At 35.1% G+C, this 14,370-nt stretch overlaps 2 protein-coding genes across 5 annotated transcripts in view; one reads left to right on the forward strand and one right to left on the reverse strand.

Annotated features, from left to right (window-relative positions):
- Nucleotides 1-14,370, reverse strand: part of LOC108751575 (tyrosine-protein kinase PR2) — a 350,659-nt gene that overhangs the window by 43,076 nt on the left and 293,213 nt on the right. For all 4 annotated transcript variants that reach the window (XM_018491812.1, XM_018491815.1, XM_018491813.1 and 1 more), the window contains one exon: nucleotides 12,975-13,585. In XM_018491812.1, the coding sequence (XP_018347314.1) occupies nucleotides 12,975-13,585 (611 nt within the window). The remainder of the gene's footprint in view (nucleotides 1-12,974; nucleotides 13,586-14,370) is intronic.
- Nucleotides 9,145-10,360, forward strand: LOC108751576 (putative uncharacterized protein FLJ37770). The gene is made up of 2 exons (XM_018491817.1): nucleotides 9,145-9,621; nucleotides 10,017-10,360. The coding sequence occupies exons 1-2, from the start codon at nucleotides 9,315-9,317 to the stop codon at nucleotides 10,070-10,072; spliced, it is 363 nt and encodes a 120-aa protein (XP_018347319.1). The 5' UTR covers nucleotides 9,145-9,314; the 3' UTR covers nucleotides 10,073-10,360.

A 14,370-nucleotide genomic window follows, 5' to 3' on the forward strand; every position in this document is an offset into this window, starting at 1 on the left:
AAATTTTATATGGGTTTTTTCATATTGTTTGCAGAAACTTTTCCAGCAGCCTACGTAAAAAGGAAACGGTTTTTGCTATTTTCAAATTTGGAATCTTTACTCTTATTAGAATCTGGAAATCTGGTGTTTCTTACAACGTTTCAATACAAAAATCTTTTATTAAGACGAATAGGAGCAAGAATTTTTCCACAACATACACAAGCGTAGATTGTAATAGAACTAAAATTTATTGTTAATTTATTCTTTTAATCTTATAACTAAGAATCATTGATTTTTTTTTTATTTCAACTCTTTTAATCTTATGACTGCGAACTACTTTTATATTATTTTTATTGTATACTGAAGATGGCCTGATATAGGCCGAAATGTCTATAATTTGTATTTTTAACGTAAGAATTTTAAATATATGATATTCGCAAAAAACATCTTGCGCGTGGCTGAATGCTCTTTGTATTTTATTTGTACTATGCGAGGGATGTGAATCATTTCCCGATCTATAATATATTAGCTGAGAATGATTCCAAAGTGAATCGAAACGTTTGAATACGATAACGTTTGAGGGGAGAAGAAGAGGGAGAGGGAGGGAGGGAGGGAGGAGGAGAGGGAGGAGAGAGGGGGAGAGAGAGAGAGAGAGAGAGCTAAATTGCCGGATAGTTATCGGAGGAACCGAAAAGAAAGAATTACCGGTAAGACAAGCGTTAAGTTGTTGTATAGCTGTCGAGCAGTATCTCCAATACTGCAAGATCACATGAATCGCACGTGCTATATTCGAGCTGAAACGCTATGGCCCGTACATATATAGCAGTGCAAAGATTTGCACGTTTTGGACCGATTCCGGCGAGCGATTCCCATTACTGCTCGAGGCTCAGCGACCGAGCCGCTAAACGCTCACATGACGCTCTGGCTCAGAAGCGTTTCTGTAGCTTAAACATGCGGAAGTTGTTTCTTACGTTATTAAAAAATATTTTTCTTGCAAAATAATTATTTTCTTAAAAAAATCAAATACTAAATTTTCTAAAACATTTTGTCATGATAATTCTTGCCTACCAGAAATTCAGGCAGAATTATTATGACAAAACATGTTAGTTATTCTAGAAATTTCTCGATGTAAATTTATAACAATTATTGAATAGTTTCTGATTGGCAAGAATTATTATAACAAAATGTTTTAGAAAATTTAGTATTTAATTTTTTTTAAGAAAATAAAAATTATTTTGCAAGAAAAATATTCTTTAATAACGTAAGGTATGCACGTTTAAGCTACAGAGACGCTCCTGAGCCAGAGCATCACGTGAGTGCCCAGCTCGGCTGCCGAGCCTCGAGCGATAGTGGGGATAGCGCGCCGAAATCGGCCCGAAATGTGCAAATCTTTGCGAGCACTCATATATGGAGCTGCCGCGAGTAAAGTCTGAGTGAACGGCACAGTACCTCGTGCCATTCATTCGAATCGCTCCGATTACTGCATTGTACAATAATTTCGCATAATGCTCACCTTGCCACAACTGTGTTTTGTTTTGTGCGTAATTGTGCGTTAGATCGCCATCTTATAGGATAAGTAGCAGTTTCAAATCGACTTTATTTCTCTCTGCTTCGACAGAACCACTCGGGTCACCGGATAATTCTGTATAAAGCAATGAAGGTTATTTATACGAGATTTCATAGAGAGGTCTCGACATACTATATTATTTGTTCAATTGACGAATTTGTAATGATTCCTGTAATGCTTGTATGTCCTTGTATGTCTTGTATGTTATTAGCATTCTTTTGTGTTACGCGATGCAATAATTTCTAATTTCATTGAGTTCATACTACAATCAGAAGTACGAATCATCATTTGTTATCGCCTAAGGATATTTGACGTAGGTAATTCTTCATCTAGGATACCGCTACAGCATTAAATATACTATTGTTATTCTTCTATCATTAATTGATGTATAATTCTATTATATATTTCTCTCTCTCGCCTTCCGATTTATTCCCGCTTCGAGTAACCCACTATCTCTGCCCATTTCGAGGCTGAGCAGTTAGCTATCGTCGTAATTGAGAGGTGTCCAGAATAATTACCGAAATAATTAAGAAAAGTACAGAAGAGTGGCATGCTCACTGGTGCCTGGTACTTAACTTGAATTAGAGAAATTTCACGACGATTTGATGCATATTTTTCGATTTTCAGATCAAGGTAGGATGAGTGGCTATAGAATAACGCTAGTAGTAAAAAACGCGACGAAGTTGTGCCATCAGTCGTAACTATGGTCACAATCACAAAAACAAAATTATAAAATGTGTTCTAGAACTAAAAGTTGCTACTTTTTCGTGTTCGGGTGTTAACGAAGTTGCAAATAAACTGCTGCCGGTGCGTCATAAAAATTCCAAAAATTGTTTCTTTGACGTTATTTTTCTCAAAATTGTGATGTGATAATAGGGAGAGTTTGCAATACTGTTTATCCAGATACAGTGAACATTAAGGTCAGGTTAACTTTTTTTTAACAATTAATGAAAAAAAGGATAATATGATATATTTAACGTTCACCATATCTGGATTCACATTATTGCAAAAATATAATATTTGAAAAATGAATTCTATAGCATCTACAAAAATTACGGGAAATGATTACATTCGTTCAGGCAATTATCCCTAAGTGTAAAAATTCGCAGACAATTGATATAAAAAGAAACATACAAAAATAATAAAAATAAAAACAAAAATTTACGTTGGAAAAGTAAATATTAGGATTAAAAAAAAAAGATTCCATAAGTCAACACAATTAAATAAAAAAATAAAAAACGGGCAACTTGGAATCGGTGTGGTAAGTATTGCGATTAAATAATTAACAGACCTTAACATCTAAAAAAATTATATTTCTTTTCACGCACGTTTCGGCTACATTCTAACTATCTTCAGCGTAAAAAAACAAATCAATTGTAATTTCATCGCATTAATTGCTACGTAGATTCCAGTGGTAAATTTCCAATTATATTATACAAATAAGTATTTTCCCATAGCTAGTTGGCACGCTTGATGGTTTTTATGGGATTAAAACGTCAGGAACACACAGAACAACAGGTTACAGATACATAAATTTCATATCCTAGAGAAGATTACAATTCAGATAAAAAATTGATAAAATAATGTGTATATAATTTGAAAATATCACATTCAGTCACAATTCGTAATTGTCCGTTTTTACTTTTTTATATTAAATACGTAATGATTACAAGGAAAAGAAAAATTTAATTTTAATAAGTGTTAAATAAAAAATTCGGTAAATATTCACTTCAGGGAATGCTCCTTCGATAACCTTAATCTTAATATATTTTGTCAAGGTTATGACTGTAATAGTCTCTAACAGATTTTAGATGTCGCTCATTATTTGCGTTAAAAAGTTACTAACATAAAAATTTTTTTTAAATAACGTCTTACTACTGCAATATATATTCAGGATTATCCCACCTTTTCCTGCTTATGTAATGACTTTTCACACAAGAAGCAAGAGGCACGTTCCACTTAACATTCGCAATGTTTGCGAGTATCATTTCATTCTTGTTTAATATTTGAAAACGATATAGATGAATGATACTCGCGAGTGTTGCGAACGTTAAACGGAACGCACGCAAGGTCTATCCCATTTTTCTCTTCTTGCCTATGGAGCGTATTACTTTCTACGAGAAGTGACGGCCATTCCCATGAAAAGTCGCTAAGTCCCAGAAAGAGAAGTAGAGTAAATCTTGCTTCGTGTCTCATGTCTCTAGGCAGAGGGGGGGGGGGTGGGGGTGGAATGGGTGGACCTAGATTCGCGTGGCAAGTCGTACGCCGTGGGCCAATGTTGTTAGACGGGACAAATTTTTAGTGTATGCGCGTTGAATGTACTTCAATAGCATCCCCGTAATACAATCCTTACACAACGAATAACATTGATCACTAATATTAAATCAGTAATATTGACAGTGTATCAGCATTTTTACAATCTTACATAATCTGTCAGTATCAACTCAATTTTATGTTTATATAATATAAACTAACCTGTTTATATACCGAACCTGTTAAGATTTATATGTCCATTTTTGTTACACTATTGTATTCACTGTTTCACTGTCGCGCATGCACTAAAAACTCGTCTTATCTAACAACACTGCCCTGGACGGGGGAAACAAGGGCAAATTCAGAGAGGGGGAAGAGGGGCGATATAACGAAATATAAATTATTTATTATTGATGTTATTTTTAATATTTTTTAATTATTATATTTTTATTACTTTCTTGATTTATTATATTTAATATTATTATTATTATTATTATTACTATTATTACTATTAAATTGAAGAAAAAGTTCTGCGGAATTCTGTTAGCTCAAAATTATATACAGAATATATATTTATTGCAAAATTTTCGACTATCTGACGTAAAAGATTAAAGTTTTTCTTAAAAGTTCATTTAAAAAAATGTTTCTTTAGGGAATGCTTTTTCGACGACTATTTGTTACCAAGTTACACGCGAATTAAATAAAAGAACATTCTGATTTTGATTGCTCACAACTGTTAAAAATCATCGAACCATAATTAATAAAATAGATTCTTAAAGCTGAAACGTTGGTTTATCAAGTGGTGTAATTGCCAATTAAAAAATAGAATATATATGTATATATATATTTGAGCTAAAAAAATGTGATATTACTTTTTTTTCCATTGCGCAATAGTTATAAGGATAGAAATATCACATTTTTAACTCAAACTTTTATATATTTTACATTTAAAAAATTATCATATTATTAGACTAACGTTTCAGTTTTAAGAATCTGTGTTTTATAATTGTAGTGCGATGATTTTTAATGGAGTTATGAGCAATCAAAGTGAGAATATTCCTTTTTACTTAATTTACGAATAACTCAAGAACAAAAAATCATAGAAACATTTTTAAAAAACGATTTTGTGAGGAAAACTCCAAACTTTCATGATATAGATCATAGTGCTCGCAAAGATTTGCACATATCAGGCCAATTCCGGCGAGTGACCCCCACTATCGCTCGAGGCTCGGCAGTCGAGCCGCCGGGCACTCACGTGACGCTCTAGCTCAGGAGCATCTCTCGACCTGCAAAGTGCGAAGTAAAATTTTCCTTTTTTTCAGCTGTAATTTTCTATATATAAAAATTACAAAACTCACATAAATTCAAAACCATTCAAAAGTATTCAATCGAAAAATTTCAAGCTTTAAAACCCTTTTTTTTTAATTTAAATTTTGATCATTGTTTATAACAAAAATATTATATTATAACTTTGAACTAACAAAATACCGCAGGACTTTTCCTCCAATCATATCATGATCATGAAATATAAATTATACATGTCTGGTATTTAGCATATTATTAGACAGATATATTTTTATATACTGTTCAAAAAAATTATGGCATAGAAAAATTATTATTATTATTATTAGGCGTTAGGAACTCGAAAGCTCATTGCCACAAATACCAAATCCCGCCACTGTTCCCGTGCCTGAGCCAGATCCCCTCCATTTGTGACCCTCGTACCCCATTTCGTTAAGGTCCATTCTAATATTTTCTTCCCATCTACGTCTTGGTCTACCCAATGGTCTTTTCCCATCCGGTTTACCAATTAGTACTTTATATGCAATTCGATTCTCATCCATACGCGCCGCGTGACCTGCCCATCTTAATCGACGCGATTTTATGACATTAATAATATCCGGACTATTATATAATTGATGTAATTCTGCGTTGTGTAATTTTCTCCATTCGCCCGTTTCCTCATCGCGTTTTGCCCCGATGATTTTTCGAAGTACTTTATTTTCGAAAGCCCTAAATCTTTTCTCGTCTTGTAATGTAAGTGACCACGCTTCGCTGCCATAAAGGACTACCGGTAAAATAATCGTTCTGTAAATTCTAATTTTTAAGCGCCTAGACAATATCCGCGAACCGAGTAGTTTCTTAACCGAATAGAAGCACGCATTCCCCAAATTAATTCTTCTCTTGAGCTCTTCTCTTATTTCATTAGTTTGGTTTAAAATCGATCCTAAATACTTAAAATTGCTAACCCGTTCAAAAATTTTATCACAGACGACCAGGTTTCCGTTATTATGAATATTCTGAATTCTATCAGTGACCATATATTTAGTTTTTTCAACGTTTATTTGCAGCCCCAGTTCTTTCGTTTTATCTAATAGAATTTTAGCGTTATTTATTAGTGTTTCTTTATTATCTCCCAACAAAGCAATATCGTCCGCATATGTTAATATTTGTGTTGTACCGTTCAACTGCAAACCATCATTACTCTTCTGCATTTCTTTAATAGCATATTCCAATACTAGATTAAACAGAAGAGGTGACAATGCATCCCCCTGCTTTAATCCGCTATGAATATTAAAAGTTTCCGACATTTGATTACCTATTCTTACTCTACCTCTGGTATCTTTTAAACAAACTTGGACTAAGTTAGCCAATTTTTTGGGTATCCCCCACCGAGTTAAAATTTCATACATTTTCTCCCGTTTTATCGAATCATACGCTTTTTTAAAATCAATGTAAAGTTGATGTACCGATTGGTCGAATTCCCATTTTTTCTCCAAGATTTGCCGAATAGTAAAGATTTGGTCCGCAGTCGATCTATTTCTCCTAAAGCCGCATTGATGATCTCCAATTATCTCATCTGCATATGGTACAAGCCTCATTAATAAAATATTCGACAGAATTTTATAGCATGTAGGTAAAAGTGAGATACCCCGGTAATTATTACAACTCATTTTGTCCCCCTTTTTGAAAATCGGGATTATAATTGAATCTTTCCATTGTTCCGGCAATGCTTCTTTATTCCATATTAAGATAATTAATTTCTGAATTTCTTCTATCAATCTACTTCCCCCCCATTTAATCAGTTCCGCCGGAATCAAGTCATTACCCGGTGCTTTGTGATTTTTTAATTTTTTAATCGCGCTTTCTACTTCTGAAATTGTCGGTTCGTTAATCCTAGGTTCAGCCGTGTGATACTCAAAATTCTCTATTTCCCGGTCGTTTTCAGATTCGACATTCAATAACCGATCAAAATAATTTTTCCATGTGTTTAAAACTGCCGTTGTATCCGTAACTAAATTATCGTTCTCATCTTTCACCATTTCCGTCCTAGCTTGGAATCCCTTTCTAAAATTATTTATCCCCATGTACGTGCCTCGTACGTTACTGCTTTTACAATTTTCATCTATTTCTTCAATTTTACGTTTTAAGTATTGACGCTTCTTAATTTTAAACATATTATGAGCCTCTTGCCTAATCTTAAGAAACTGATCCCGAGTTTCCTTCGTATTTTGAGCCAACCACGTGATGCGCGCTTCGTTTCGTACTTTAACAATTTTTACGCATTCTTCGTCAAACCACGGCTTGTTTTTGTTCCTTTTACAAAAACCAACCGTGGCCTCCGCCGATTTTACTATCGCGTCTCGTACGTTTTCCCAGTGTTTATCAACCGTGTTATCATCCGATTCATCTATTTCCTTTGAAGCCGCGAGTCTATTCGTTACTTCGACCGCGTATTTTATTCCGTTTTCTCCCTCGATCAAACCTTGTACATTTAGACGTTTAGTTCCAAACAACTGCCCGTTAGTTTTGTTTAGCGAAAGACGTTCCCTGATTTTGGCAATTACAAAGAGGTGATCCGAGTCGCAATCCGCCCCCCTATAAGACCTGACATCGAGTACGTTCGTGTGACGCCGTTTATCTGCAAGAACGTGATCAATTTGGTTACGCGTGCCTCCATCCGGGGAAATCCAAGTTTGTTTATGGATATTTTTGTGTTTAAAATACGTGCTTTTGACGATAAGATTTTTGCCGGTCGCAAAGTTAATTACCCTCACTCCGTTATCGTTACTTTCCTCGTGCAAACTTTCGAGCCCGATCGTTGGTCTAAAAATGTCCTCTTTACCGATTTTCGCGTTAAAATCTCCCACGACTATTTTCATGTAATCGTTCGGTAATTGATCCACGAGGTGTTCGAGTTCTTCGTAGAACCCGTCTTTAATTTCGCCATCTTTATCTTCCGTCGGCGCGTGTACGTTGATTATCGCGATCTTGTACCATCGGCCCTGCACAACGAGCAATCCTAATCTTTCGTTTATAAATTTAATGTCTTTTACCGCGGATAAGATTTTCCTATTAATCATAAAACCGATGCCAAGACTATGGATCTCCGACCCTCCATAGTGAAGCGTGTACGAACCCGCATTAAGCGAACCCTCCCCGGCCCATCTTGTTTCTTGCAACGCGACAACTTCTACCCCGTACCTTTCGACCTCCCCGACCATCGATTGAAACGCCCCAGGTCTGTAAAGACTTCGGACGTTCCACGTACCCACTTTGAAGTCTCTCCCGCGTTTTGACTTTATACGACATGAGTTCCCCGAGGTAGTCCCCACCCGGAGATCCGAACGGGGGACTAGTATACCTCCGGAAAATTTTATCCCAGAAGAATCCATGGCGAGTTTTGGTTGTTTCAAGATAAAGTCGTTTCACACACGGTGTGAGCCTATCAAACCCACGCCCAACCCCCAAACAGGAGGACCATTCCAATCGGCGTCCGCGACTGCTTATTCAATTTATTCGCAGCTAGCCTCTATCCTCAACCGAGATAGCGAGGCTTTTCCTCTATCCGCAACCCGACGACGCGCTGTGTCGTGGTGATTGGGACCCACCCACCCCGGGGATCACTACTGCAACTAGTTTTCCTTCCCCGAGACTAGCGGTTGTTATGCTAACACAGGCATAGAAAAATTGTGAACAAAAATTAACAACTTTTGATTAACAATAACTTTGCAAAAAATTATCGTAGCATAATGTTTGTTTTTTAATTAAAGCATCAAATCTTTATTTTAAAATGTTATGGCCATATTTCAAATTTAATACACCCCTACTACTCTCCAAATATAAGGGTGTGTTTGTCATAAAAATTGCAAAGTTTGATGGAATATACGGATTTTGTAAAATTTTTTGGAGAAATGTCATTTGCAACAACGTAAAGTTCAAACTTTTCCCTTTAATTTAAAAGAAAAAACGAATTATTGCGATTTTTTTTCACAAAATTTTTTATATCACTTTAAAGTTATCCTTGCATTTTTGATATACATTCTGTCAAAAAAGTACCGGGAATTGATCATTTAAAAAGCCCGCTTAAAGGAATTGTCAAAATTCTTTTTGTCGCTAAGTTGGCATAACTGTCCTCTATACTGACGCGGAGCTGGAGTGCCATCTGTCATTTAATGTGATTATCGTGCTCGATTTTATCAGTTCATCTCAAGTGTGTTTTGCGATTTTTACAATGAATGAAAAGATCGAACAAAGAATTTGTCTCAAATTTTGTATTGCAAATAGAATTTCGTGTGCCGAATCGCTGAAGATGTTACAGAAGGCTTACGGTGAATCGACTTTATCAAAAACACGTGCATATGAATGGTACAGTGCATTGAAAAGCGGTCGAGATGTGGTGAAAGATTTGCCTCGCTCTGGTCGGCCATCAACGTCTTCAACTGAAGTTAACATCGATAAAGTGAAGGAAATGGTGATTGAAAATCGTCATTTCAGTTTGAGAGAGATAGCCGCTGAACTTACGGTGTCTCACGAATCAATTCGTACCATTTTACGCGATTGTTTGGGCATGGAACGCGTTGCCGCTCGACTAGTTCCGAAAGACCTCAATTTTCTTCAAAAACTCAATCGCGTAAAGGTCGCTGAAGACATGTTAGAACGAGTTAATTCCGACCCCACATTCATAAAACGCATTATAACTGGTGATGAGACATGGGTTTACGAGTTTGATATGCAAACCAGTCAACAAGCTTCGGAATGGCGCCTTCCAACTGAGCCAAAACCGAAAAAACCACGTCAAAGTCGATCAAAAGTCAAAGTGATGTTAACTGTTTTCTTTGATTGTCGCGGTGTTGTGCACTCGGAGTTTTTGCCAGAAGGTCAGACGGTAAATAAAGAATATTATCTGGGCGTTATGCGGTGTTTGAGAGAGCAAATTCGTCGAAAAAGGCCAGATTTGTGGAAAACAAACTCATGGATTTTGCACCATGATAATGCACCATCTCACAAGGCTATCATTGTGAACGAATTTCTGACCAAAAACTCAACAAATATCATCGAACAACCACCGTATTCACCAGATATGGCTCCGGCTGACTTTTTTCTCTTTCCAAAACTCAAATTACCACTTCGGGGCACTCGTTTTCAGTCGATAGAAGACATAAAAGAGAATTCGCGTCGAGAACTGAAGTCGATTTCGGAAAATGCGTTTAAAAAATGTTTTGATGATTGGATTATTCGTTGGCATAAATGTATTATTTCGAAAGGAGCCTACTTTGAAGGCGATACAATAAATTTGAATGAATAATAACTATTTTGTGTTTTATTGATCAATTCCCGGTACTTTTTTGACAGAATATACTACAGACATTACCTGCATTACCAGATATGCATCACGACAAGGTTGCTGGATTTTGCACATCGTGTTTCTTTGTGTGTGTGTGTGTGTGTGTGTGTAGATTTTGTGCATTGTGTTTCTGTGTGTAAATTTCAGTAACGTGTGTTATTTCCGCGTTGTAGAGCTTGCGATAAGTCTCTAAGATTGGCAAGTTGTCTTGCCAAATCTCTTAATCTATGATCCATTATCTAGTCAACTCCAGAATGACATTAAAGTATTATAATTTTGTAAAAAAAAAAATCACAGCAACTCTTTTTCTTTTTAAATTAAAGGGGAAAGTTCGAACTTTACGCCGCTGCATTCCTCCAACTGGCATTCCTCCAAATAGCATTCCTCCAAAAAATTTTACAAAGTCCATGTATTCTGTCAAACTTTGTAATTCTCAATATGACAAACACACTCTCATATTTTGAGAGTTAACAGTGGCACGGGTTCATTAAACTTAAAATCTGGCCATAGCGTCTTAAAGCAGAGATTTCAAGCTTTAATTAAAAAAAAAAACTATTATCTTACGATAATTTTTTGCAAAGTTATCGTCAATCGAAGTTGACCAACTTTTACCCATAATTTTCCTATGTCATAATTTTTTTGAGCAGTGTATATACATTAAAGAATATTATGATTAAAACGGACTCTTTATATTTAAAATAATAATAATAAATAAATTTTTTTCCGCACTGACTTTCATTATAGCCTTGAAATTTATTTATTATTACTATTTTACATACATTAACATAACATGAAATGTTATTTGAAAACAAATTTTGTTATATAATAAATTCTAACTTCCTATTTTTTTCTATCTTTCTGTCAACTATCTTTTTTTAGTCAACTCTGGGCGACCGACCTCTCTGCCCCCCCCCCCCTTGTATCCGCCACTGGAGTGGACCCCGCTTCGCGTGGAAATCCGAATGCTGCTATAACAGGGAGGGAAGGTGGGGTAAACCTCACTTCGCGTGGAAAGTCATACTTCCCTAGTTTACCCCATATCTCCCCCCCCCCTACTAGAATCATCCGATTTTCCATGCAAAGCGGAGAAATAATTACGAATTATGATTGTTAATAACTTTTGAATGAATAACGAACGTCGGCTGAACCTGTTGGAGATCACTCAGGGTCATGATCTTCATATGTCAATGTCGAGGTCATCGAAGGAGTATCCTCTAACATTCACCCAAACATTCACCAAAAATTCAAATGAAGATGAATAATAAATATCATATAGAAGATAAGAATATTAAGAATCATTCGCACTTGTAATCTTTAATAATCAATTTCATATTACAAATTATGTCACATTCTCCATGCTTAAAATATTAAATATATTCAACTAAATTTAAAATTAAACAATGTATTAGGCTTCACCAAATAAAATTCAAACAATCAAATTATAAAAAGGCAAAGAAGACACGATTGATGTTCGTGCTGTACAATATTTATATGTTTATAATAAAATAACAATTATGCAAACATACAATACATACAACAGATGATTCGACCTTTTGACATCAGGTTCATTTCAGTGTGATAAAAGAATGTTCAAGAGAGGGTAACATAAATTTAAACTTCATGCTATTACTACATTGACATACACTAACAAGGAGAGGCTACGCTCTGCTTTTCACCGATTTTGATCAAACTTGCAGTAATGTTAGAGGAGCCTACGAAATAAATACCTATAAAATCGTTCCCGCTAATGGGCTTTAGAAGCCGAGTAATGAGCATTTAAAAATATGCCAAAAAATCTGAAAACAGTCTAAGATCTCGGAAAGTATATATTTTTTAGAAAAATGCCTTAGATAAAAATGGTAGAGTTTAATAAGATGTATTTATTGGCTTTTATTGGTTTGATCTTGGAAAGCATCGTTAACCTTGACTTGGCAATGCCACTCAAGATGAAACCAATAAATACACCTTATTAAACTACCATTTTTGTCTAAAATATCTCTTTCAAAAAAATGCATATTTTCCGAGATATTAGACTGTTTCCAGATTTTTACTATATTTTTAAATTCTATTACGCGGCTTCTAAGACTCATTAGCGGGAATGGCTTTACAAGTATTTATTTGATAGGCTTCTCTAACATCGCTGCAAGTTTGATCAAAATCGGTGAAGAGAAGAGTGTAGCCTCTCTTTGTAAGTTCTCCACAAGAGATTATGGATTAATTCAATTTGACATTTGTAAATGTGCAAAGCATAGGACTCTCATTACGATCTCAATCTTAACAAGAATTTAAAATGTAAAATAGTTGCGTTGTTAAGTTTTATTACACTGAAGTGGACCTAATATAAAAAGGTCGAAACGTCTATTGTATGTATGTTGCATAATTGTTATTCCATTATAAACATATAAATATTGTTTACAGCACGAACATCAAGCGTGGCTTCTTTGTCTTTTTATAATTTGATTGTTCGAATATTAAACTAATTCTTTTTCCATTTAATGTTTTTTAAAATAAAGATAAAAACTTATAGTAGTTCGTAGAGAATCTTACCTATTAACAGAAGCTTCTGAAAGATAGTTGTCCTGTAGCAAAGTCTCACCGATTGCCATATCAAAATTCTGTAACATGAAATGTCCGTCCACTTGATCTTCTACGGATGGCATGGTTATTGCCATCTTGGCTAGCGTTCTTGTGACACCACCTCCAGGTATGATCAAAGGATGCTTCCTTTGATGTCGTGGTAAACTAGATTTGGGCTGAAGTGTCTTTGAGCGGTCTCTAGGCGGTAGAGGTATTGGGTTCTCATCGATGTTACTCTGATTCTGATTATTCTCTATTTCCATAGAGTGATGTCTTTCAAGAATGCGTGATTGAGGCAGAGATAAAATTGCATGAGGCGATGGAGGTGCTCGGATTTTGGGCAAAGTCATCGCACCGCTATGGTGCATCTCGAAATGGAAGCCATGCTCACCAGATACGTCTTCTGACTGCGATAACACTGGGTAGCCCAGAGTGGCATGTTTGTTCCCACGAATTCTAGGCCTTACTATAGATAATCCGGAACGTAACATGCGCAACGGATTCGTATCCCCAGTACTTTCCAATGTTGGCGTCTCCACCAAACTGTTGTACACTTCCTTAGCTTCTTCTGACAGGGTGGCCTGAATATGTGTGGGAAGGGATACAAGGATAGAAGAAACAGAAATTAAACAAAAATAAGAAAACAGAAATTATAGATATAAAATTATAAACTTTCGCTCTTTTTTTACATTTGCATTTGTATTCTTTCTAAGTCTTTCTATCTCCTTCTTCCTATTCATTGTGCATATAAATGTGCGTGTTAATGCGCATACACGCATATTATCTTTGATATTGTACACCAGAATTTAATAATTATGTTGAATAATTATCTTGAATAACAAATCAACAGCAATATCTGACTAAATACTAATTGCCGTACTCTGTGCATTGAAAAATTTCACATGTCTTTTCACATTAATAAATATAATTTATTTCAGAATTCCCAAACTTTTTTATTACTAACTACACGTTTTAAATTTAATTTCGTATAAAAAAATTACTTTTCGAAAAAAAGATACATATTTGCTACAATAATTAAAGATGAATTATTATATTATCTTCAAATTTTAAAAATATTAAAAATACAATAAAATTATATGATTGGAAACAAGACCGTCTATATAAATATTAAGACTTTAAATACAAAGCGCCTTTTCGGTCGAGTGTTAAGATGTTGAACTACTGTCTAATATACATTCAATTAAATTGAATTAATATTTCAGAAAATAAATTGAGAGCCGATGAATTTATCGGATTCACACAATCAATCTGAAACAAATAATCCCCCCAAATTCTCCCAAATCTTAAAAAACTGTAATAAACTTATTGCGAAAAATATTGCCTCGGCCGGGAGTCGAACCCGGAT

The sequence above is a fragment of the Trachymyrmex septentrionalis genome, unplaced genomic scaffold (genome assembly GCF_001594115.1).
Source record: "Trachymyrmex septentrionalis isolate Tsep2-gDNA-1 unplaced genomic scaffold, Tsep1.0 scaffold5, whole genome shotgun sequence".
Taxonomy (NCBI): Eukaryota; Metazoa; Arthropoda; class Insecta; order Hymenoptera; family Formicidae; genus Trachymyrmex; species Trachymyrmex septentrionalis.

Excerpts from the sequence above, each read along its gene's own strand:
- LOC108751576 (XM_018491817.1), top strand. The coding sequence starts at position 9,315 with ATGAATGAAAAGATCGAACAAAGAATTTGTCTCAAATTTTGTATTGCA. Across the intron at positions 9,622-10,016 it reads TACGGTGTCTCACGAATCAA|ATTCGTCGAAAAAGGCCAGA; the intron begins TTCGTACCATTT and ends TTGAGAGAGCAA.